The sequence below is a fragment of the Jaculus jaculus genome, chromosome 10 (assembly GCF_020740685.1).
Source record: "Jaculus jaculus isolate mJacJac1 chromosome 10, mJacJac1.mat.Y.cur, whole genome shotgun sequence".
NCBI classification, from domain to species: domain Eukaryota; kingdom Metazoa; phylum Chordata; class Mammalia; order Rodentia; family Dipodidae; genus Jaculus; species Jaculus jaculus.
The window spans coordinates 111,131,909-111,158,588 of record NC_059111.1 but is presented as its reverse complement, the minus strand read 5'-3'; the positions used below and the strand labels follow the sequence as shown (position 1 = coordinate 111,158,588).

Genomic DNA, 26,680 nt, shown 5'->3' with positions numbered 1-26,680 from the left:
CACAGGCATAACAGCAAGCCTCTCACACAAACTGCCTCTAGCCCAGTGCAGGCAAAGCTCTTTCCCACCCTCATAAGCCTATATCCCTCTGTTAACACAAGTCCATTTCTTTTTTTTTTCTTTCTTTTTTTTTTAAATTTTTATTTATTTATTTGAGAGCGATAGACACAGAGAGAAAGACAGATAGAGGGAGAGAGAGAGAATGGGCGAGCCAGGGCTTCCAGCCTCTGCAAACGAACTCCAGACGTGTGCGCCCCCTTGTGCATCTGGCTAACGTGGGACCTGGGGAACCGAGCCTCGAACTGGGGTCCTTAGGCTTCACAGGCGAGTGGTTAACCGCGAAGCCATCTCTCCAGCCCACAAGTCCATTTCTATACAATGAAAACCTGCACAAGTTCTCAGGACTTGGGCATAATAGAAAACTTCTCATACAAACTGCTTCTAGCCCAGCCCAGGCAAAGCTTTTTCTCTCCCTTATAAGCCTAACTTCACAGTCCATATTTCTTACTGCATTCAGGACTTTCAACTCTGACTAGAATAGTCCATCAAGCTGAACTTACAACACTGCAAGGCACCTCTTAGGCCAAGGTTTCAAATCCTTCCACAGTCCTTCCTTATATTAGCCATCAGCCCCTAAATGCCAATAGCTTTGAAAGCATGGCAAAGCAGGAAGGCAGGCATCACATCTTCTTCATCAACAGAGAGGAAGGAGATGTGCTCAGTAGCACTGGAAAGCTGGGCTGGATTACAAAATTCCAGGGCCCACCCCCAGTGACAGACCTCCCCCAAGACTCTACCTCCCAAAAGCTATAGCAGGTGGGATTAAGTATGAGGCCTAATCACAAACACATGAGGCTATTGGGGACATTTTACACCCACACCACTAGATGTGGAAGAGTGTAAAATGACTGAATGCTTTCATGAAGGTGACCACCTGTCACCTGTGGTACAGATGACACCTGGGTAAGGGGAGGGGATTAGATGAGGAGCTTTCAGTCTTCACACAGGGATGTGCCACCTGTTATGAAAGAGCATGGCATTGAGGACACATCCTGGTATGAGAAAAGCCCCAGCTCATGATGGACAGACATTCTCAGGGTTAACCACACACAAGTGCCCAACAGTACATATATATACACATAGCATATGAGGCCCCAGATAATACACACAGATCACACAATACTAATACACCTAACATACAACATGCCACACATATAGCAGAGAATGTATTTAAACACAGCACACAGTGCCAACATACATACAAGGCATACACACCCAGAAAATGAAGAACCTACACCTAGGGGGGTTAAGGTTCATGAGTGACAGACAGGCTGTTGGATAGTTGCATAACTGAGTAAACCATAGGGGTTCCCATGGAGCAAAGCGGAGTCATGTTACGAGCACCTCGTGCTTCTTCGATGCAGTAGATTGGGCCTCCAACATCCACAGGGAGGCGTGGAAAGTGAGGGCAGAGACAGGAGGGCACGGCACTTGTCTGGGTGAGGATTGGGAGTGATAACTCTGCCCCTAAGAAGCAGAGAAGCCAGGCGATATCTGGGGGAGCCTGACGTAGCTACTGCTATGACTCATCCGAAAACACAAGTAGGATCATCAGTGACAGCTGAAAAATGTATTAGGTATTAACTTGACTTGAGAAGCAATCTTTGGTTTAAGCTCAAAATAGACTTTTTCAGGCTGGGGAGATAGTTTAGTGAGTAAAGTACTTACCATGAAATCAAGAGGACCTAATTCAGATCCTCAGCACCTATGTAAAAATTCTGGGCATGGTGGTAGACACCTGAAATCCTAGCTCTGGGGAGGTGGAGACAAGATGATCCCTGGGGACCACTGGCTAGCTAATCTAGTCAAACTGCTGAGTGCCAGGTTTAGTGGGAAACCCTGTATCAAAGAATAAAGTAATAGAGAAAGACACATAACTGACCTCTGGCAGGCACACACATCCATGTACTTTTGAATGCACACACTAATGTACAACACATACATTCACAGTCCAAACGAATGAACTCTTTCTGCTAACTGTGGCAGGTGACTGCTTCTCACAAGTGAAATTTGAAGTCTCTATTGTGATAACAGTCCAGGTATACTGAAGACTGTGCAGGGAAGGGCTACACAATGTAACAGGGGAGATGGCACCTGCTTTGAGCTTCTCTCCAGGGCTGATATCAGTAAAAGTAGAAGGCTCCCTGGAGAAGAAAGAACCCTCAAATAAACATGCACTCATTTTTGCATGCACACATATTTTCACACACACACATACTTGTGCATATACCTGTACCCATCAGCAATTCTTCCCTTAGAAACACTGCTTCTACCACATGGAGAAATGACAGCTTCTTACAAAGTGTGAAAGTGAATGCCAGACTCATTAGCAAAGGGACTTTAAGACTGGGCTGACCACTCCTGACTCTCTGGGTACATGGTGTCTTAATTCTGTCTTCATTAAGTTCAGATCCAAATGAGAACAAAGAAATAATATTCTGTTTCTGTGAGGAATGTTTTCCCTCAAGTGGTGACTCACACCCTGTCATTTGTATTGTTTGATAGGAAATAGATAAAGCTTTTAGAGTTTTAACAGGCAAGGAGCCTAGATCTGGGGACACCAAGTCCTGTTGTGATGGCTAACCTCTTGCTGTCAACTTGACAGGATTTAGAATCACCATAAAAACAAATATCCGGTCACTTCTATGAGAAACGTCTAGATTAGATTAGCTAAATTGGAAGGACCCACCCTACTTGTGGGCAGACTACCTCAACGGCTGGGTTCCTGGACTGCAGAAAAAGGAGAAAGCTAACTTGGCAGCAGCACTCAGTGCTCTTGTTAGTTTTTCCCTGATAATGTAAGGCTGGCTTCCTGCACCTGCCTTGCTTCCATGCCACGATGAAGCTTCCCCTAAAAACTGTAAGCCCAAAATAATCCCTTTCCTCCCTTTAGCTGTGTCTGGTAAGGCGTTTTGTCTCAGCAACAAGAAAATAGCTGATATACCTACCCTTCATGCACTGTCCCTCGCCCCTGAACGCAGGAGAGAGACACCTGGGCAGGGCCTTGTTCCCATACCCCTGCCTGGTGATTCTGACTTTAAGGAGACATTGCCTGTGGGGGACGGGACAAGATGAGAGATATGGGCACAGGTTGCCTGACAATGGGATCGCTGGCTTCTTCGCATTGCACTGAAGATGGTGCCAAGTTCAGAAGCCCAGGTGAATGCTCCCACAAGCAGAGTGTCTCCCACTTGGAGATTCACACACACACCTCCATGCATTTGCACACTTCCATGTGGCACCCCTCAGGTCATTGGGCCATAAGGGGAGACAAGCTGGGGCTTCCACTCACTCAGTCCCTGTCAGGATGTATCCCTGTCGCTCCTCCTCTGAGGGCTGAACTTCCAGCTGCAGGCCTCCGCTGGAGGGGCCCAGAGCTGCTGCTAAAAGGCCCTGCTCCTCTGACCATTCTCCTGGAGCCTGGTTTTGAAGTTCTTCCCCAAGCCTGTGGACCTGGGGCTCTGAGTTTGGCTTCTTCTCCAGCAGGTCTTTGGAGTAAGTCCGGCTCCTCACGTTTTCCACCCCAGTGGTTTCTTCTGAAGACATGGGCACCTCTGGCTCCTCTGACTTCTTCACCTCTACTCTGGAGAACTTTTCCATAAGTGGGGTTTCAGGCAAGAGTGGAGCCCTGTGGTCCTTCAGAAGGTCTCCAAGCTGGATGCTCAAATGACTGACCTAACAGAAAGGAAATTCCTGTGAGATGATGTCTAACAAAGGGACTGTTGGCACATGTAGTGGCCCACATGGTGGCAAGATACTAGGCCACTCAAAACAGATCACCTGAAGAGAGAAAAACTTTAGTTGACTGTGCAAAGAATCAGATCCAGAGGAGAAATTCCAATCTTGGTGGCAGAATCACTTCATGGTGCTTTCTCCAGTCTCCCCTTTTCCTCTCACATACATGCACAAACACATTTTCCTAAAGAATATGGTTATATGGGCTGGAGAGATGGCTTAGAAGGTTAAGGTGCATGCCTGTGAAGCCTAACGGCACAGGTTCAACTCCCCAGTACCCACATAAGCCAGATGCATAAGGTGGTACATGCACCTGGAATTCATTTACAGAGGTTAGAGGCCCTGGTGCACCCATTCTCTGTCCCTCTCTATCTCTCTGTCAAACAAATTGATAAAATATTTTTTAAAAAGAACATGATTGTATATTCCTTATAGGTCTTTGGTATCTGTATTTTAATTTCTTTCTGTGTTTATTATTTATTTATTTGAGAGAAAGAGGGGGAGAAAGAGTGAGTGAGAGAGAGAATGGGCACACCAGGGCTTTCAGCCACTGCAAATGAACTCCAGATGGGTGTGCCCCCTTGTGCATCTGGCTAATGTGGGTCCTGGGGAATCGAGCCTCGAACCGGGGTCCTTAGGCTTCACAGGCAAGCGCTTAACCACTAAGCCATCTCTCCAACCCCGGTATCTGTAATTTACAGTGACCTGTTTGATTGTGAAGCCCTACCCCTTCCAGATGCAATTAAAGCCTAGAAATAATAGTAACAATAATAATTACAACAATTTGCCTCTGCTAAGCTCTTCCACAAGCAAGGGTGCCATGGTAGACATGCTATGTATGAACTTAGTCATCAGACAAATCCTAGAAACTGGGAACCACCAGGAGCCCCTCTCCCTCATTACATAGACGGGGAAATTGATGTAGCAGTGAGCCCAGGTTGCCAGCACACTGTGGGGATCTGTGCTTGCGTGCTAGTGACACCGGCTTATCTCTTCTCCTCACAGGGGTGATATCCCCCTAGCCTGGCCTCACCTCCTAGATAGCAAGTTTCCCCAGGCACCCACTGACATCTGCCAGAGGGGGGTTATGATCATGACATGTGGCACTGATTATGAACTGGGCACTGGTTTGCTCCATGCCAGCCTCATTTCATCATTCCCCAAGCCACGCTCAGAACCCTGACTGGTAGACTCAGCATTTCAGAGGTTGACAGCAAATGATGTGCACAAGGTCATAGAATGAGGACCGGCTGATTTTGAAATTGGGTGTACATGATGTCCCACTTTGCCTCCAGTGAAGACAAGGCTGCCCAGGGTACCTTGGAGGCCATGGATGAGGTCTGGAGGCTCTTCTGCTGGCAGGTCTGGGGCTGCTGGACTGAGCTCTGAGGCTCCACAACCTTGGGGACCATGAGCCCTAGGTGGCATCTCCCCTACTCCCAAAATGCTTTCCTAACCTGCTGGCCCCTCTACCACTCACTCAGATAGAATTCCTATCATGGCTGGGATTTACAATCATTGATGTTTTCTTCTGGTGTTTAATAGTCATTGAGCCACCAACAGCTAAAATGAACAACTCAATAAATATCCTTTTATTTCCTACCCTAAATAAAATACCAGTTTTACAAAATGCCACTTGAGTTGATTTTCTGCCCCCTTCAGACTTATAGAGGAGGCCATGGGTTCTTGAATAGGAAGCACTAACCAGCTAAGCAAGGCCACGGGAAGAGCTTATACACACACAGAGAGTTTCTTGAATGGCTACTTCAGTCCGTGAAGTCCACAGTGATGAAGCGCCCTGCAGCTCTGCAGCCCCACTGCTGAGGAACTCTCTGAATTTACCATTAACCCATTCACGTCAAGCGTCAAGTGCCATGTGTGGCCTGCTGTGCAGACCAGGGCAGATCCGGTGCGTCATGGCCTGTGCCTGCTCCTCAGGTGTGACTCAGAAGCCACAGGCAGGACTCAGTGGGCCTGTGATGTTATAGTTGGGAAGGAGTCTTAGACATTAATTTTCTTCTTTGATTGAACTACAATTTTCCTATCTCTTCAATGGATAAATATTACTTTATATTCTGAAAATTTATACTATTATGCACCTAAGTACATACATACTTCTTTGTGCATTCTATACTGTTCTCAATTTGAGGACTATAGGGAGCTTTCCCCAATAATCTGCAAGGGGACAAGAATTACATTTCATAAATTCTCTGAACCTTCAACAAAGAGATGACAGTGTGACTCTGCGTTTAACACGATGTCGTCTTACCTCCTCATGCACTGGGTCATCCTCCTCAGGTACTCTGTGATCTGGAAGAGACAGGAACATCATGTCAGTCACACAGAAAGATGCCATTATAAGGTGTTGCAGTGCCTGACAAGACGACACAGAATCCTCTTGTACAGATGAGGTTGTGATGGTGTTGGCCCCAGTTCTACCACAAAGCAGACCTTCTCTGTTCATAGTAAAAAATGGACTCAGGCATGATGTTGGTCACAAACACACCTTCCAGCTATGAAGACCTGCGTAGCACCTTCAATGTTTGCCACAGCACTGACACGCCTATTGTAGTTATCAGTTAATGTAACAGACATGTCTAACCCAAAGCACTTCACCATGAAGATGGCCACCTGCCACTGATAGACTGAAGCTTCAAAATGCTATTCATGATGCCCAATGGTGTGTGATTTGGGCTACGTTCCTCAAGCTATATGGGACCCTCTATCCTCTTTTGCATGTAGCACTCCTTTGGACAGGTCTCTCACAACCCACAGAGGAGAAGGCCATACCTCCCATCTGCTTTTCAGTAAGTTTACATGCACCTACCACATATAGGGCATTGAGCTCATAGCCTTAGAGACCTGCCTGCCTGAGTGGTCATGCCAGGGTTCCACTCCTGTTGGGTGAGATGGCTGCGGGTGTTGTCTATTGCCCCCAGCAGCCTCAGAGGTAGATGCAAACTTCCACTTTATTGCTCAAATATTTGAAAGTATGCACTCCTCGTCCTCACAAACAACCCAAAGACACTTGCCAGCACTCCTGGGTTTTCCTAATTCTGAACCTCAACACGCAGGAATCAAACCTCCTTCCAGAGAGCAATTTGCCATTCAACGTAATTGCTCTGGTAGGCTTAGTCTGTTAAGAAAGCTTTTAGAGGCAAAAGTTCAAACAGATAAACATCATCAATAAAAATCCATCTCCCTAGCAGATAGAATGCATTATGGCCTGGTGAGCTCTCCTCACTCAGTAGCTTCCTCCCCAAGGCCACATCTCTCTCCCCATCAATACCACCCAGCTGCAAAGGTGCCCAAGGGATGGGCAGTCACCTTGGAACATTGCTTCTTGGCCATCCACCTGTTCTTTCAGCTGTCCTTTGGTCCCTCTTCCATGACCATCCTGGCTTCCCTCCGCGTGCTTGCCTTGCACAGTGCCAGCAAGTGCGTCTGCCATCTCTTCCAGCTGCTGCTCCCCTTCAGCCTGCCGCTGCAGGTCCTTCAAAAGACTCTGGAGGAGTGTATCTAGAGGAGAGAGAGAGAGAGAGAGAGAGAGAGAGAGAGAGAGAGAGAGAGAGAGGGAGAGCTGAATAAGCAGGGGTTTGATGCATCTGTAGGATGTGAGGGATAAAACAGGAAGCTGGACCTCTCAGGGAACTTTCTTGGGTCTCTCTGGATGTGGAGAACACATAGAGAAGGAAGGGCATGATAGCCAACAAGTGAGGAGAAAGAAAGGCCTCACAGTCACTGTAGTCACCAAGGCAAGAGGTTGGATCTGACCAAGGCTGCAGGGCTACCCATGGTAACAAGCGGTTCCCGTACACCTGGGACAGAGCGATCAGAGAGCAGAGAGAGCACAGCTGGCGCTCACAGCTCACTCTGCCCGGCCCAGTGGGCACCCACCGCACTCTTGAAGCAAGCTCAGCAAGGCCTCAGCCAAGTGGCCTAGCTAGTGTGGCAGTGTGTCCTGTGTAGTCACAGAGTTCACAGCCCTTGCGTTGTGTCTGAGTTGATTTGTAAGGGGGCTAAACTCAGGATGTAGGCCAGTGCCTGTTCGATGAGGGCTTCTCACACAGCCAGCGTGTTAAACCTCTGTGGGGAGTGAGCCGCAGACACAGGGAATCATGAATTGTCACTGCTCGGGGAGAAGGGGCTCTCCTAGGCTAGGGTCAGGTAGGGGGAGGTGCAGAACACATACTGTTGATAAGGTCTTTCACCCTCTGCCCATGTCCTGTCCCTAGAATCAGCCTCCACCTGGGCAGGGATGGCTCCTACTGCTGACCTATCAGGGCAGGCAGGAGGGGTAAACATCAAAGGCAAGACATCAATATTCTGTTTTTGCAAAAGACCCTTTCATATAAGCTGTGTTTGAAAATAGTGAAAAGTTTATACCCACTTATATATTTCCCAGCCCTCCCAATAATCTCTCTTTTCTCTCACACTGTGGAAAAATAAGGCTCCATGGTAACAAGATGGGTATGAGGTCTGTGGGTGTGGTACTAGGCTCATTCAAGAGACCTGAGCTCTGGGTGTTCTGTTTTTTTGCTTCTTTATTTACCTGTCAATGAAGACACATCACCTGTATAATCAGAGAAAACATGACTGAAACTGTCCGGGTTCTGTCCTGCATGTGCCTGCCAGTGGGTGAAGTTGAGGGAGCATCACATAGACACATGGTCAGTCCTAGGGTGGACTGAGCTCAAGGTCATTTTGGCCAAAACCCAAGGAAGGATCTCACACGTACTGTGTTAGCACCAGACTCTGTCATCCTTTGTTCATACCAGATCTCACCCTGTCTCTCCTTTGAAGTCTGTTCTCCCTGGTTTTGGTCCCGCCTGTCATGATGTTGCAGGTAGCACATGTCTGACATGACAAACAGAAGTGAATAAAGGCTGAGTGACCCTGCGTCGGCTCAGCTTTGCGCTGGGCAGCTTCCCAGTGACAAGAGCTACAAGGCAGGACAGTGGCCCTAAGCTCAGAGGCCAGCAGATCAGAACTGGGGGTGGTAAGATGGTTGGAAGTGGAGGATAGAGCAGGATGGCGGGGCAGGACGGAGGCAGGGAGCCTAGAAGTCTGTGCACAGGTACACTGTGAGCGGTCATGCACTGGTGGATGTCATGTGCAGGATGAGCTGCCCATGGCTAAGCAGAGATGGGGTGTGTGTGTGTGTGTGTGTGTGTGTGCAGAGTACTAAGGATCATCAAGGTCATGGTTAATCTTGTCAATGTGATGGGATTTAAAATCACAATGACAACAAATCTCCAGGCCTATCTCTAAGGAAGTTTCCAGATCAAGTTAATTGAGATGGGGAGGCCCACTCCAATTGTGCATGACACCATTTCACGGGCTGGGATCCTAGACTGCATACAACAGAGAAAGTGTAAGGCGTGAGAGCTCACACTTAGAACCCAGCATTCAGGAGGCTGAGGACAGAGGCATGCTGTGAGCTGGAGGCCAGCCTGGGCTATAAAATAACTTCTTTGCTTGTTGTCAATCATTTGGTTACAACAAGGAAAGTAGCTAATGCATCATGTCTTCAGGGGAAGGACCAAAAGAGAAAACCATGTGCTAAGATATAAGGATGACCCAGGAATTTAGCTGGTATTGGAAATCCTCTGAAGGAAAGAGGCACGATCCAGTCTCCACAACAAAGCAGTAAAATGGCTCACAAAGGGAGAAGCTGGCATGTGATCGTGACGGCCAAGTAGGAGAGAACGAGGCTGAGGAATCATGGGGGAGGGGCAGGTCAGCATGGGCAGAAGGGTGCTCCAGTGCACTCTGTGAGAACAGAGATAGTGCTGAAACAAACAAAACCCTCTTGTAACACACTCAACAAAGAGAAGTCTGTCGGTCTTTACAGAAAAGAGTGTAGGCAGAAACACTAGGAATGAAGACTGGAGGAAGCCAGATGTAATGAGCGGCACGTGCATCGGGGAGGTTTTCTTGCAGTGCTGGAGGCCTTGGTGTGACCACTCGTTCCCTTGTTCTCTCGCTCTCTCCCTCTCTCATGCTCTTTGCAAATAAAAGAATGAAAGAGCACACAGAACCTCAGCAACCCGTGGGGTGGAGCCTGGCAGTCTGCACATGGCTGCATCACAGGGGGACAAAGACCCTGGACATAGTAACAAATGTTCCAGACTTGCAAAGGTCATTAAGTTAGAGATTCAAGACAGCAAGTGGAAAGACAGCCCACCCGAGGGCAGCTCAGGTGGACCTGCTGAAGGCCGAAGCTACAGAGACACATGACAGAGTGGGTAATGCTGACTTGTTAAAGACAGGCCATGGGCTTGAGTGGCTCATGAGAATCACATATGCGATGTATAATTTTCTGTTTGGTGTTAGATAAATGAATTGAATAGATAAATGAATATTGGGAGTACTAAAAGAGAACCATTCAATCCAAAATCTTTTCATACTGTGCTGACAAAATGGCAGCTAGGTGGCCCAGAGGATCTGCACTTTGAGGAAGGCGACAGGAGGTGGGGATACTTAGTGAGTGTGTGGGCAGATTCCGTGAGGACAGAAGGCTTGCCTTCCTTTCTCAGCTGGCTGTTAGGGAGAATCTGTTCCCATATTTTATGGAGTTTGAAAAACAGACAGAGTAGTACAGACCCAGGGACAGAAGTGTCTGTACCCATTGCCATGAGGGTTTCCTTTGCTGTGTCCAGGGAGATATGGCAACAAGGGTGACCTACGCGTCTCACAAGAGAACAATGTGTCTTCAAAACAATGATGATAGCACAAAATGGTCTGACAAAACTTTTATTCACAGTATATTAAGGGGCTGGGCAGATGGCTCACTCAGTCAAATGCTTGCTTCATAAGCATGAGGACCTGAGTTCAATCCCCAGTACCGATGTAAATGCCAGGTATGATGGTGCACACTTGTAATCCTGAGTTAGAGAAAGAGACAGGGGCACCCATGGAGCTTAACTATTGGCCAGTCAGTTGAATCTATAATGAGTTACAAGCCAGCGAGATATCTTGTCTCAAAAAAGGTGGACATTATTCCTGAAGAACACCCTAGATCGTCCTCCAACCCCATACACACAGACACGTTCGTGCACACACATGAACGCAAACACATCAAAGGAAAAACCTCCAGTGAAAATGAGCAAAAGAGAGTTGAACAGAAACCTCACAAAAACTGTGAAAATAGTCAATAAGCTCATGAAAAGAGGTGCAGTCCCTGGTCACTGTGGTCAGGCATCATAGTGACACAACTCCTACCACAGATGTCAGGATGAGAGCAAGCGGCGCACGTTTTAGAGGGACGTGGAGAAGCAGCAGGTGCCCGTGTGGCTGGTGGGGAGGTGACATTGCACAGCTCTTGGGAACAGCTCCTGAAGGGGAATGCACATGGTTACTACGGGGGTGCTGCACCCACAGGAGGCTAACAGTGTGCAGAGCACTGCTGGGCCCAACAACCAAGCTCTGAAAGTCCAGCGTCCACCTTGGGGAAGGAAAACCAGGCTGGAGTAGCTATTCAAGAGGCTGGAAGCAAATGTGGGTGGAAATCTGAGATCCCCACTAGTCACACCAAGAGACAGGAACCAGCTACTGAGGGGCTCGCGGAGCCCCCTAACTTCAGAACAGGGACTGTGTACAGGGTGTAAAGGGAAAGGACACTGTGTGTGGCGTGGAGGCTGGTGGTCTATGCACATGTGTCAAACTCAGCTCTATGGACATTTATGATTGTTGTGTCCCACTACATATAAATGCTACCTCAACACAATAAAAGAGCCATGGGAAACTTAATGGGTCCAACTTTTTAACTCTGAAGGAAATCCTGGCTTCCATGTGTTCCATGCTGAAGTCTCTCAGTCCCAAGCTTATGGAAAACAGCTTATCATCTATCAACACTCCTCTGCCTTCTTGAAGCACACTGTGGATAGTCACAAGGATCCCCTGGACCCTCTTTGGGAATGCAGCAATCCTTAACCTAGGTGAGGTATAAAACATCTTCTGCTTCCTATAGACTAAAGGATTCCAGACCTTTGTTTCCCACCATTTTTATTTCTTATTGTGAGCTAGAGTTGCACACTTCACTACTGACAGAGCCACCAGGCAGGAGCAGGCCCTGGACGCAAAGGCAGTACAGTTACTGGCAGTTGAGTCCTTCATGCTATACACATATCAAATACACTTCTCACGGCTGCAAAACATTACTTGACAAGAACAAATAAGGAAAACAGGTTCATTTCAGCTTGCCGTTCAGGGGTGCAGTCGGTCATGGCGGGGAAGGCATGTTGACAGGAGAACAGCTGCTCGCAGTCAGTCTGCAGTCAGGAAGCAGAAGGGAATGAATTCTGGTGCTCAGCAAACTCCCCCTGTTTATTCAGTCTGAGACTCTAGCCCTGGAATGGGGCCAACCACAGTTAAGGTGGGGCTTCCAATATCCATGAACCTAATGTAGAAAATCCCTCACTCAAAGACTAGTTCAAAGATTTGTTTCCAAGATTCTAAATCTTCTCAAGTTGACAACCAATGTCAATCACCCAAGCAGCACACAGAAGGCCTGTGGTCCCAGAAACCTTTGTGCTGGGAAGCCAAGAGTAACAGGAAGTAATGTGCACTCTGCCCAGGACCAGAGGGGCTGCTTCACTGCACTACAGATTCCACTGTGGCGGCCTCCCCCAAGTGCCCCCCATGTCTGTCCCCTCTAGTGCCAAGGGCTCTGACTCTAGAGCCAACATGGATGCAGCAGGATGATGCATCTGTGTGGTCAGCAGACATCATTCACACTTGAGATCAGGACAGGAGATGGGGCTGCAGGTCATTTATACCTTCCCCCGACCCTGGCCTTCCACAAATAGACCTTGGGAGCCTTGGAGAGAGTTAAGAGCAATACACAGCCTCTCCTGCCCGAGCCGAAGCTCCTTCTGCAGGGACCAGCCGTTGGCCTGGCTTCCATCTGAGCACTCTCTCCCCCACCCTGCTCTCTGGCACTTAAGCTCTTAATGGGCTCACCCAGTGCTGCGGGCGCCTCTCTCCCTCTTTACCATCCAGCACCAGCTTCTGAATGAGTCATGTATCTCTGATGTTGATCACAGGCCCATGCGAGACCCTGAGGGACACCCTAGGTACAGCCAGTCCCTAGGTAGCGGACACTTACCACAAGGAATGTTACAAATGCCAGCCTGCCAGGCCATGGTGCCCCATGAGTTCCTCTCAATTTCGGGATCACTGTCCACCTGCCCAGTATGCGGGCAGCCCGGCCACAGGTGGCTGGTGCAGTCGAAACTGGCCATGGCAGCCTCACGTTCCTTCCCAGACGCCATAGTTGGGTCCCTCTCTTTGCCTCTTGACACCCAGTATTCCCCAAGTCCCCTAATCATGTATGTCACAGTGGCCATCATCTGGCCCCCTACTTGCCCCTGAATCTCAACAAAGCAGCCCAAAACATGTAAAACAGCACCATCGAGCGGAAACGCAGAGGTGCACGCATGGCCACTTCTTTCTCGGCCTTCTCTGCTGGACTGGGTGGGGGCAGCTCCCAGCCTCTCTCACCAACTGATTCTTGCCTTAAAAATAACTTTCAGAAATGAGCATGGGAAACATTTCCCTCTTTCTTACAGGCCTAAGCCACAAAATCCTTCTAAGTGTCTTCTTTTGTGCAGGTGACAGGGTAGAGGTCTGAACAGCTCACCAGGGAGTCACCTCACTGCTCATAGAAGACATGCTTCAAAACTGATCATGTAGACAGGTGGTAGCCATTGTTGTTGCTTTAAGCCTTGGAGGTCTATCCAAGACCTAGAGCCACACTGAGCAGCGGCCCAGCTCACCTTTTGATCTTCTGATCGTCCAGGAACTAGAGTCTGCTCACACCAACACCCTTTCCTCCTCTGCCGCTCATTACCTCAGAACCTCATCTTACAGTGCCACAGCCACAGGTCACATGCTGACAACAAAGGATTTGCTCAGTCCACAGAAAGTGGAGCCAGGCAGGGGTGAATGTGCATGGGAGGAGAGACACACCAGGGGGTGGAGACAGCCTCCAGCACGAGACCTCCTCCCAGAAGAGTCTCTGGTATACATGCAGTGAACCCCAGTGACCTCTGGCAAAACCCTGCTGCTTTCATCCCTACAATATAAACACTCCCCCAAAATCATGTGATGTTACCCTAGAGGTCCCAGCCAGGGGTAACAAGAGCAGTGAAGAAGCACGCCTTTTCAGGGAACCATTATCCGCAGACCCTACTGCCCACCAGAAGTAGAGGAGTAAGGAAGGGTCTCCACAGACATCATGGAGAGACGGCTGTCCTGGAGGCCCTCACCTGAGGCCTCGGTAGATTCTAGCCACCATCATGACAGTGAGACGATGGGAATCAGACTAGCTTGCCGTTGCCTTCCACCTCTTTCACCCCAGTCCAGTACATGAGCACCTGGCTCTCTGTGGTCAGTTCTGACTACAGCTCGGTCCAGTCCTTGAGCAACATGTACAACAAACACAGTTGAGAGGGCCTCAGAGCTCTCAGCCATGCAGGCAGACTACAGCCTCCCAATTGTTTCACAATTTAAGATTACCACATAGCATTGTTTCTCGCCAAATGCAAACCTGGGTTTAAGAGAAATGTGTAAATTTAATCATTACCTTCCCAACCACCCATCCACCCACCTACCCAACTCTCATCCTACCTAACGACCCACGCATTGATCCATTCACCAACCAACCATCATCCCAGCCACCCATCTACCCATCCATCCATCCACGATCCACCACCTAGCCCATCATTCATCTGTCTGCCTACACATTTGCCCAACCAGCCTGTCCATTCATTGCAACGTGTATGGGTCGCCACTGTGTTCAGAGCCCAGTAGTAGTTATTATTACATGAAGGACAGTTAAGGGCATCATTTTGGGGGAGACTACAAAGTCATGCCCCCCCAACTACTTTAGATCCAGAAAGACTTATTGAACAACATAAGCAAACTTAATTTATGGGATAAGCCAGTTATTAAGATCTATGAGAGCCAGGTGTGGTGGTCCATGCCCATAACCCCAGCACTGGGGAGGCTGAGGCAGGATTGAGAGTTTGAGGCCAGCCTGGGCTACATAGCAAAAAAGACAAAATAAGCCCCATAAGAAGACTGAGTGACAACATGCCCAACCAGTTCTCTTTTCTCCTAAAGTAGCCAGGCATTGGGGCTAACATGTTACCCAAACTGTCATTTATTTCAGCATCTGTGAAACAAGATTCCTTCCTGAATTTCAACTAAACAACCTCCAAACTTTTGCAAAATAATCTATATGTAAGCCACTGCATATATTATACTCTGGAAATTCACAAGTTGACATACATAAATCTGACAAATAACTTTCCAAACTCTGCACACTTTTAAAATATAAAAGTTAAAACTTTTACTTTTTCTGAAATGATAGAAAAGCCCCATTACTTATGTTTAATATTTAACTAATTCACTGATTTTTGTTTAAAGAACAAACCCAAAGTACGTCTTCTGAAATAAAGAACCCTCAGTGTATAATTTGGAGTATGTGTTATCATTATCCAAAACACACACTAAATATTTTAAGTACAGAATATGAAAGGTGATAGAATACAGAGTAAAGTGACCCCTAGCTCACGCTGAGCCTCACTACCAACAGGTCAAGTTTCATTGGCCCATGATGCAGGTGAGCATATCAACAAGATCATGTAGAGTAAAAGGCTGCTTGTCCCTGGACGCTGCTCTCAGCATACGTGGGTACTGGGGAAGGTCATATGTATGAGACAATGCACACCTGACAGCACTTTCCAAGACAGGAAGATCAATCAATACATTAATGAGAGCTTTTAGCAAGTGCCAAATCAAAATTTGCTTCTGGTGACCACAGCAGCCAGGCCACCCAGCCGACCCAAGTGCTCCTTCTCCAGAGCCTGGGGAGCCACAGGCAAGCACTGCTCTCGGTGAGAAATCTTCAGCTATCAGAGCTGAAGGGTCCACCCAGGGACTTACAAAGATGGAATCCTCTCTGCCTTGCCTAACGTCCCTGCCAGCAGTAAGTCATCAGGTGACTCTCAGCCCTTGACTTCTGTCATGACAGTTTAGCTGAACTGGGCCTGGCCCTGCTACCAGTCCCCAAGTCCAGAAGTCTCTGAGCATTTCTGAAACATGAGGGCTTATTGCAGCTCTGAGCAGAACTCTCCTTCAGACCATGAGTTTACCTGCAGCCTCCCTCTATTCCCATATTGGGTTTACATGCAGTGGGGTGTCTACATTGGAGCAGGAATGGAAGAGGAGGGCAAGAGTGACATGATACCATTAGACCTTGCTTTGTAGCACATTGCCGTAGGGCAGGGTGAGCATCCTCCTGGACGCTGTGCCCTGCTCATGAAGATACTTGATGTGTGTTCTCTTAGCTCCCTGTGTCATCTTCCCTATGTGGGCATGGTCTATCACTGATTCCCACCTGCCCCAAAGCCCATCCTTTCCCTCAAGGTGTTCTTATAGCTTTGTCTGGGAGACCCAACTATTCTCCAGAAGGTGACTGAGTGAGTTCAGGAGATGAAGTATCCCATGCTCTTTCACTGTGTGCTGTATTTTTGACATGGGTGTGTATGGTGTGCATATCACTCTCAGGTACGCTGTCCATTGCTTTTTGATACAGGAGCTCTCATTAGCCTGGAGATCCCTGATTAGGTTAGACTGGCTGTCCAGTGAGCGCCAGGGATCCTCCTACCTCTCTCTACCCAGCATTGGGATTACAGGCATAATACCAGCACACCCAGCATGTATGTGGGTCCTGGGATCACACTCAGGTCCTCATGCTTGTGATGCAAGCACCTTGCTCACTAAGCTCTCTCTCCACTGCCCATGACATGTTTTGTACGTGGCAGCTACCTTCAAGGTACAGAGGGAGCGAGGAGCCCAGTGAGCTCAGTCTTTCTATTCATGGTGCATCTATCCATATTAGGAGGTAGAAATTAGTTAATTTCATGGACTGACTGGTAGTGAATGAGAGTGTTACTAGTGAGTAAAATGCACTGGGAAAAGACTCAAAGGAGGAATGGCATGGGCTCAAGTGCATCCTGGGAGAATGGCTCTCTGGGCAGAAGTAACAACAAAGACAAAGGTCCTGGCCCTGGGGCAGAAAAAGAGAAAGGAGTGTAGGGTAGCTAGGTAGTAGCAAGCAAGAGGAATAGTTACCAGCTGGGCATGGGGACGCACACCTTTAATTCCAGCTCTTGAAAGGCAGAGGTAGGAGGATCACTGTGAGTTCGAGGTCAGCCTAAAACTATATAGTGCATTCCACACCACTTTGGGCTAGAACGAGACCCTACCTCAAAGAGAGAGAGAGAGAGAGATGGAGGGAGAAAGTCAACCAAACAGGAAATGAGACAAGTTGGGGGGAGGAAGGGAGTGTTCAGACCTGACAGGGCTACAAGAAGGCTTTAATTCTTAAAGACTGAGAAGCCCAAGTGTGTTTCAAGTAGATTGATTTCATCTAATTCAATATTTTTAAAGGACCACACTCCAGTGTTGAGATAAGGTCAAACAGAAATGTCAAGGGAACATTTAAAATGACCTTCAGGTCCATGGTGGGGCAGGTAGATGAGTACAAGGTAAGGGGTCTTCTGATGGACCGGATGTAACATGGAACGGAAAGGAGGGAACCTAAGTGGTCAGTGGCCCGGGGGCCCAGCTATAGGAGTGGCTGAAGGGTCAGGCTCAGTGTAGAGAATGTAGACAGGACTGAGGACTTGCAGCAGCCTCATCCCCCTGATGTTTGGTCAGTCCTGGTAGAAACAATGTGAGGTGTTCCTGTGGGTTAGCAGCAGGAGAGTCATACCAGAAATCCTAACATGAAATCCCAACATGCGCAAACAACAGGGCTAGCTCTTTCAGAGAAACATCACCAGGCAGAAAAATATGTGTGGGATAGATAGAAGAGGGTTCTGGAGCCAGCAGACCCAGGTTCAAGTTCCAGCCCTGTCACATGTACCCTTGAGGTCAGAATACCTGGTCAGCTTCTTGCAGCCTTAGGTGGACCCTGTGTCAAACAAGCCAGTGGTTTCCACGTGAATGGGGCACTGAGAATACAGAATGCATTCAACAGGGAGGCCACCTTCCTCGTGACCTGCACTCAGAATCATCTGGAAGAACTCTCCTCGCCTTCTACTCTGACATTCAGCAACTCAGAAACACGCCCACCCTTGGCCCCTACTTAACTCTTCTTCATCTCATCAGATAGAAGATAGCACAGCAGCGTGAATGGACCAACAAGACCTCATGCTCCTGAGGATGGAGGGCAGAGAACAGGAGACATGGTCAGTGGCCTCATCTACACTGTGATGGGACACATCCACCTTTCAGGTTTCTACACAGTTTCTACAATCACTGCCTCTAGTCTGAAAAAGAATTTTTCCAGGTGTCCATTATTCAATGATGGCTTAAAGAACCACAGGTTCTAGGGTGCTGGGTACCAAATGGTGGGTTCAGTGGTACACATTGGAAGTCACCTCCACATAACCACCACATTCCCCACATTGGGCACCCTATGTTCATACTGAGCACCCCAAAGGCACAGTGTCAGCCATTTAGAGGAAGACTGAAATGAGGATACACTTCTTTGAAGGTACAGCTGCCCCTGCTGGAAGCTTCAGCTCAGAAGTCAAATGCCAAGAGCATCAAAGTGAGCATTCTTTTGTTCCATAAAACTGCACCATGTAACTCCAAGAGCTTGCCAGCTCATAATGACATTTTAAGTAGCTTTCACCACTCCATGTGAATTCTAGAAGGGCAATTACATGAAATGTCAGGACATCAAATATGTAAGGCATGAAGTAGGAGATCAACTCACAATGACTGCACACACAGCTGCGTGGACCTGACCTGCTGAAATTATATGTCTTTGCAGGTTTCCTAAACAAAATGTTACATGCTTTAGGGAGTAAGTAATGGCATGCAGATGGCCTCACTGCAAAATTGTTTCAGCAAGGAAGATGTAAATCATGTGTAGTAGCTTTTGCTCCTAAGGGCCTTTCTAATCATGTGTACAGGAAGTAAGGTTTAGCCACATCGACATTCATCCTCTCCATACTCACCGTCTCCACCCCCTTTATCATCATCACTTTCAGCATGATCATCACCATCGTCACCTTCACCAGCAATACTTCACCATCTTCACTGCCAACATATCATCACCATCACCACCCTTACCATCACCCTTACTGTGGTGGTTTTAATGAACTGTCCCTGGTAGGTGGATATATCTTGAATACTTGGTCTCCAGCTGCTGGCAATTTGGGAAGATTGAGGGGCCTATGGGAGGTGCAGCCTTGCTGGAGACACCATTCTTACTTTCAACATGCATCATCATCACCATCTTCACCATGAGCATCTTATCGTCACCATAATCACCAGTATCTCCATCCTTATCAAACAACATTGCCATCTTCACATCATGTTCTTTATCACCACCACCATCAACACTGTCACCGTCATCCTGAATAAATATCTGTGCCCTTTGACTGACTAGAGTCCATTCAATTGTTGGTTATTTGCAAATAATTCAGATAAATTCAATTATTTTATTCTGTCTTCACATAGATTTCTACTAAAAGATAGGAACACTTTATGTATTAGTTTTGTATACATTTGCTGCAAAACACAACAATGGCAAAATGGGCTCTCTTTTCAATTTGAGGTCACAGAACAACTGAGTGGCACACATCTGTCGTTGGTATATGAAAAGTGCCCATACTGCAGGCTGGGAGCAAGAACCCATTGCTCTGTAGGACACGCCATTTTGTACATGTAGGACTGTGCATTCCCACAGCCCAACTTTACAGGACACACAATCCTACAGCACAGAAGGAAGGCAATGCTGGTGTGTGTGTGTGTGTGTGTGTGTGTGTGTGTGTGTGTGTGCGCGTGTGTGTTCCTGAGGATCTATACCATAGCCCCACACATACTAGGCTCTACCACTAAGCCACACCCCCACTTCAAGTTGCTTTGTAAAGCATGTATCCATACAGATTCACACCAACTGGAATTTGTATATTCAGAATGTCCTGACAGGGAAGGTAGCCTAACATGTACTGGGTGACAAATGCTAGACCAGAATATAGCATTTTTCAGAGATGGTTGCCAGGGACAGCAAATTATCAACATTAAGTGAATGAGTTAAAGCAACATTCACAGGAGCAATGTTCTAGAGATGCTGGTCTGTGTGGTGGGGACCAAATGCATAAGGATAGCCCACAGCTCAAGGGGAAGCTCACCTCTTACAAGCAGCTGAAGGTGGAATGGACACACACACACGCAAGGGAGTGGGCAATTGAAATAAGCCACATTCAAGGGCCCCCTACAAATGTCAGCCTAAAATGGAAAATTTATACTCATAACTAAGTTTTCTATTTTGGGGGGGTAGGGTTTCATATATAGCCCATGCTTGTCTAGAAGTCTCTATGTAGTTCAGGGTGGCCCACAACCTATAGTTCTCCTTCCTCTGCCTCCTAAGGATTGGAACTGCGCAGACATGGCCGCCATGGCCGGCCTCAGCTCAGTTCCCAAGGTCAAGAGCTTTCTGACAAACTTAGCTGGCTTTTGATGCAGTGGACCTCAGAGGTGAGCAATGAGTCTCTAGGACTGAAGCAGAGTGGAGAGGCCAGTGGGGAGAATGCTGTAGCAGAGTCCCCACATGGACATGTTCATGATGACATAGTGCTCACCAAATTTGAATACAGTAACTAGCTGATGCAGGTGCAAATTGGGGTCCATATGCCCAGAATGGGGGCAGTGTCTCCTGGCTGAAAGGAAGGAATGTGCACTGGGGGAGGCAAAGCAGGAAACGTGCTGCGGGGGTCCAGTATTCCCAGTGATGTAAGGCCATTCCCCACAGCTGCGCTAGAACCATCACTCAGAGACCCTCAGCCCCTTCTCCTGGCTCTCCCGTCTGAGGGGATCTAGGCTGCTTGCTGACACCAAAATATGGGGAGGGACAGAAAAAAAGGCCTTGGGCACTTCATGCTGAAGGTGGTGCTTTCCCCGTGGCATGGGGCTCTGATAGCTAGGTGCCTTCTTGTTTTCTTTATTTTGATTCGATTTGCTTTGCTTTCCTTTGTGAGGCTTGGGCTTGAATCCAGGGCCTCAAGAAGGCAAGCACACTACCACGGAGCTTGGCTCCCAGACCTTCTTTATGATGTGGGGGGCAATCATAAACTCCAGTGGGGCCTGGGACCCAGAAGAGCTTCTCCCCATGGAGCAGGCTATTGGCAGTCCCTCCATCGTTGTGGTGCATGGTGAATTCAGGCTGACTTTCTTTGTCTTTTTCACTAACAAGCATGAGCAGGTTGAGAGCACTGACCTCTCAGAGTTGATGGATTCCTTCAAACATGTAAAGGCATCAGGTGCTTCCTGTCAAGGGAAAATGCCTCAAAAATTGTAGGCATGTCTTCTCCAGGGGACAGGATGCCTGATTCTGGTTTTCTAGTATTAACTTCTGCCACTGTCACAGTGGAAGAAAGAGTCTTATTTTAGTGCTCCCCTGAGCCTGGGATTCTAGGACACTCTGCACTGTGAGGGGCCCTGGGTCAGGACTCCCATCATCAAGAAGTGGGGACACCACCACAGATCAATGTATATAGGAGGATGTCCCAAGATGAATGTACTTGACTGGATGACAGCTCAGTGGCAGAACACTTGTGTAGCATGTGGAAGGCCCTGAGTTCCAACCAAGCCCACAAACAATGTGCTTAATGTCACTGAACTGTTCACTTAAAATGGGTGACAGTATATGTTAGGCTTTATATGTTTTATGAATTTTTTAAGAATGTAAAACAAAGCAAGATATGAAATTTTCTATTACCTAAAAGTGGCAGAGTTCATGGTACTTGTCTGAATTTTCATCAGGGACAAGGGGAGAGCTAGCCCGAGCGTAAAGAAAAGGGACAAGATGAGGCAGACAGCTGCCCCCCAGAAGCACCTCCTCAGGGCAAAGCTGCTCAGGGTCGGAAACAAGGAAGGACTGACACCAGCTACCCACTGCTCCTGGGGATGAGAGCCAGGCGGGCTCTTCTTGCAATTTTCTTACTCAGTATTTGCAGCTGAGCCACTTTTACGTTTATACTTTGCTAGGAGGCAAGCACAATCTTTCACCAAGTCCAATTTCTACAGCAGGCTGGCCACAAACCACAACTCTGGCTTGCTACAGGTTGCCAACCAGAATGCTGCCACAGGTCCCACTGTACCTACGTGATGTCCTCCTAGGTCCCACCTCGAACAGCCCCCTCTTAACTTTAAACTGCTTGCGGCAGTTTGAATATCAGTCCACCCTATAGTCTTACCTGTCTGAATACTCAATATTCAGCTGGCAGTGTTTTTGTGGAAAACTGTGGAACCTTTAGGAGTGGAGCCTGGCTGGAGGAAGTGTATTGCTGAGAGTCAGGACCGTCTGCTGTGGTAACAGTATGATGCTGGCTCCCTACTTTAGTTCCCTGCATGATGGGCTCTAACCTCTGGAATTATAAGCTGAATTAAACCGTTTTCCTTCCATATGTTGCTTCTGGCCAGGCAAGTAATACGTTGCAGGAATGTTGCAAATGATGAATCAAGACAGGAAGAAAGGAAGAAAGTCTCTTTTCTGTTTTTACCAAATGAGCTTCTGCTGTTGGTCTTAGCTCAGTGGCCTCATGTGGGCTTGGAAGAGAGCAGAATGGCTTTCCCTCTACTAGACAAAATTGCAACGTGGAGTCACGTCTCAGACTCAGTGATGCTGAAGGAGGCACCCACGTCCTGAGTCATGTAGGAGGTTTCCTGCCCCTGGGTACTTCTTGCCTCCCATCCTCACAAATCCATGAGACACGAGCCCCAGAAGCTGAAGACTAATGAAGAGTGTGGGCCTGCTTAGGGACTGTCCCCCACTAACTTCAAAGTAAAACTAGGTTTTATAGAGAGGCTGGCAGTGTCCCCGCCTCCTCCTAGGTGATTCTGTCTTCATGGGCATCCTTAATACATCTGAAATTTTCACAGGGGTCCCTAGTGGTGTTGCCCATTTTGTGGGAGTTGTAGGAAACAACCCCTGGCCTGGTGTTTATTGATGCTCATGCCATGCAGTCCAACTGCACTGCAGAAGTTGTCTAGAGCAAGTTTTCCTTCTTCATGGAACTTTGTGAGGAAGAAATCTCCATTCCTCCTGCCCTAGCCAACACCTTTGTCCAGCTGATTCTTCTTTCCAATAAATAGGAGTGTTTTAAGGTTGAGAGACATGGGGAGACAAATAAGGGAGGGACACAGAGAGGAACAGACAACCCTACATGACCACAGAGGAACAGGTGGCAAGGAAGGCACAAGCAGTGCCCTGAAGAGGATTCAGAAGTTCCACAGGGTCCCCTGCAGCAGCCGCATGGAGACGTGGGTGGCCAAACTAAGCTGTGACACTAGACAAAGCCATACTGACAGGGCAAGTCATTTAACATAGTCCAGAAACTAAGAGGACTTCAGGAGACCATAGGGTCAAGATACGAAATCTCCTAGGAGGTGGCAATGATTTAAAGTGGGAAGAATAGCCCCAGAGAGTAAAACACTACAAGGAAAGGCCAGTTGCTGGCTGCATAGCCCTAGACAGACACAGAGTGCACCTGTGGGCATGCATTTCTAAGCGGGTATGCCATCTAGTTCCTTGTGCACTGTCCCCAAGGCAGGGATGAGAAGAAAGCATTCATAATGGTCTCATAGTGACTCTACATACCTAAAATTACCAAAACAGATGAAGGGATAAGGAGAACATGAAAATGAAGCTGTCTAGCTAGAACACAGCAGTGACTGGGACAGGGCTGCCAATGGAAAATAAGCCTTGCTTATAGACAACAGAAAGCTAATGTTAATATAGTCTTGAACTCATGTTCCCAAGTTGCTATCTGCTTGCTTGTAGTATTTGTGTGTTTCCATAGTGAAGCCACAATGTTTAATAATTCTACTTTAGGTGAATCTTGGGAAAAACTGTTAGAAAGAAAAAAACTGTTAAAATGTACTAGAGATGTCCAGTGGTGGAGAGGCATAGGATCCAGCAAGGACCTCAGGAGATGGCACTTTGTGGATGGCCACCCTTGGATAACTCCCTGTGGTCTACTCTGCATGAACAGCTCCCTGTGGATGGTTCTGATGGATGTCCACACACAGTTACTACTCACACAAAGACACCAAAAACCACAGCACTGATGGGTCACTGTGAGAACTACATGCCATACCACTGCATTGTTAGTGGAACTAACCTCAAATTGGACATTTCTGAAGACAAATTAAACAGCCATAACTACGAGGTCCGCCAGGAGTGATGTGGCACGGGACACCTAGCAGCATTCCTATTTAATGTTGCAAAACATAGGACAAGACTAGAGAGATTGCTCAGTGGCTAGACACTTCTAAAACTTGCTAGCCTGGGTTCAATTCCCCAGTACCCATATAAAGCCAAATACACAAAATGGGGCATGCACCTGGAGTTTGTTTGCAGTGTAAGAGGCCCTGGTATGCCCATTCTTTCTCTCTCTTTCTGTCCCCTTCTTCTCTCTCTTAAATAAATAAAAAAAAAATTTAAAACTCACAGAGCAGATGACAGTGTGGAGCCAGCCTTGCTGTGAGCTGTGTCCTTCCCCTCATTTTGTAGCCTTGTTAATAAAATTGTGTGTTTTTGTATTTTAGACAGGGACTAAAGAGATAAGAACTAAACCAGACGACTCTACCCAGAGTGCCTGCCACTTCCTCCGCTGCTATAGGAACCCCTCAAGAGGAAGAGCAGCCCCCGCTCTTCCCAACGCTAGGGTACCTTAGGCCCCACAGGTACCCGTTGCCATCCTGCCACTAATTCCTGTCCCACTGCCCTACAAGGGGCACAGTTTTGGGAAGACCCTCTAGGAAGAAAGCAGCAAGGCCGACCAGTGGAGATGAGCACTCACCGTCACTTATGCTTGGGAGGCCTTTGGAGCTTCCTGGAGACCAAGGCCATCTCTGGGGGGTGCCTGGTGCTGAGTGGGGCCTTGCTGCTCCTGAAGGGCTGTGTAGAAGGTACCGTGGGCCTGGGCCACCCTCCTCAGCGGGCTTCCGAGCCGTGTAGGCACCGAGCGCTGCGATCAGGTGTTGCCTGTCCACGCCACTGTCCACCTTGGGGCTGAGCTCGTCTGGCTGGCGCTGGCTAAGTGGCTGCAGAAGGCTCTCAGAATACTTGACTCGGGTCGCAGGAGGGTAAGTCAATGCAGACGTGTGGGCCATGTAGGTCAGGATGCTCTCAGGAAAGGGGTCCTCAACCTGGAGGTGCACAAGAACAGAACAGGGCAAGAGCTGAATCTTCATCCTCTGCCCTCTGTACTCAGAAGGCCTTTAGTCCAACCTCACGGCCCCAGTGAGCCCAGAGCATTCCGCCAACCAGCAGAGCTTTGCGTCTCACAGCCATCATTTCACCGGTGCTTAAATAACAGCCTTTTAAAGATACAACTCTTATGCCACAAAATCACCCAGTTCAGTGGTTTTTAGTGTGCTCACCCACATGCAAACACCACCACTGCATGGCTCTAGAACCTTCCATCACCCTAGAATACACCTCAACGGTGTTCTTGTTTCTATTCCCAAGCCTGGGCAGCCACAATTCTACTTTCTGTCTCGGAGGGGTTTGTCTGCTGTGGAAATTTCTGTAAACAGATCCTCACAGTCCATGGGAATTGTTGTCTGGCTTACTTCCCATATTCTTGCATGTTCTCAAGGCGTATCCATGTGGCATGTGTCAGGATCCCTTCTTCATTGAGGCCATTGTATGTTTGTATCATATTCTGTTTATTCACCAACTGGTTAATAGGAATTTGGGTTGTCTTCAATTTTAGCTATTTTGAATAATGCTACTACTAGCATATATACAAGACTCAAGTTTTCAGGGAGACACATGTCTCTGGTTCTTTTGGGTGTGTTCCTAGTAGGTGAAATCACTGGGCCATATGATCATTCCATTTAACTTTTCAGGAGCTGTCAAACTGTTTTCCAGCTCAGTTTTACAACCCAACCAAGCAGGGAATGGGATTAAATGTCTCTTCAGCTGTTCCTGTGGCTGGGAAGTCGGGCTCAGCATGGTTTTGTCTACATTCCTACTGCTGCTGGTCATCCTTCAAGCATACGTTAGACACTTGTGTATCTTTACAGAAACACTGCTCAGGGACGTGGGCTCTGATTTCAAGTGCAGCCCTCCTATAGTCATGTCCCCTACGTAGGCCCCAAGTGCCCTTCCGTGGCTTCACTTCCTCCCCCTCTCCTGGTCTACTAATGGAAGCATGTCTACTATTTCTGTGGTGATATCTTGCACAGAGAAGTTGTTGGGGCTCTTGATATCAACTAGGTTGTTGCCCTGCCTGTCATGGCCCTTCATGGGATCTCTACCACGTTTCTCTTCACTCCTTCAGCACATGCTCCCAGGAGGGTGTGGCCCCTCCATGCTTGGTGACAGGAGGACGTGGCCCTTCCATGCTTGGTGACAGCCCAGTAGTCATCCCCACCTCAGCACAGGCGTGAAGCCATGCCAATGTTTTACTAAGATTGCATCTTTATCACATTTCATGGTTAAGTGTGGTATTTCCCAACTTTAAGACCCTCAAAAAGCTATCCTGGAAGCCCACTCAGAGCTGCCTTGATGTGAGTGGGTCTCTGGACTGCATGGTTTAAATCTGTGCATGTGTGTCTTTCACTAGCACCTTGGGGCACTCAACCAACGTGAACCAAAGAAAGCAGCCCTCCGTGTCTGGGTGAGATATGCAGCCATAGCTAATCTTAACACGGGTGGCTTAGACTCCCAGATCCAGCTCTTTCTAATGTTAGTGGCCTTGGCCTTCAGGGACAGGTGCTCAAGCGGGAAGCTGGAGGTTTGGAAATGAGAATATAGCTCTAGTTTCATTCTCATGTAAGAACTTGA

The 26,680-nt window shown here is 47.9% G+C and overlaps 1 protein-coding gene across 1 annotated transcript in view; it reads right to left on the bottom strand.

Moving 5' to 3' along the window:
• Ptprn2 (protein tyrosine phosphatase receptor type N2) overlaps nt 1-26,680 on the bottom strand; it is a gene marked incomplete at its 5' end in the record, with an annotated part of 831,187 nt that overhangs the window by 445,270 nt on the left and 359,237 nt on the right. The window contains 4 exons of the mRNA XM_045160998.1: nt 3,353-3,735; nt 6,065-6,105; nt 7,123-7,314; nt 24,687-25,035. Of these exons, the coding sequence (XP_045016933.1) occupies nt 3,353-3,735; nt 6,065-6,105; nt 7,123-7,314; nt 24,687-25,035 (965 nt within the window). The remainder of the gene's footprint in view (nt 1-3,352; nt 3,736-6,064; nt 6,106-7,122; nt 7,315-24,686; nt 25,036-26,680) is intronic.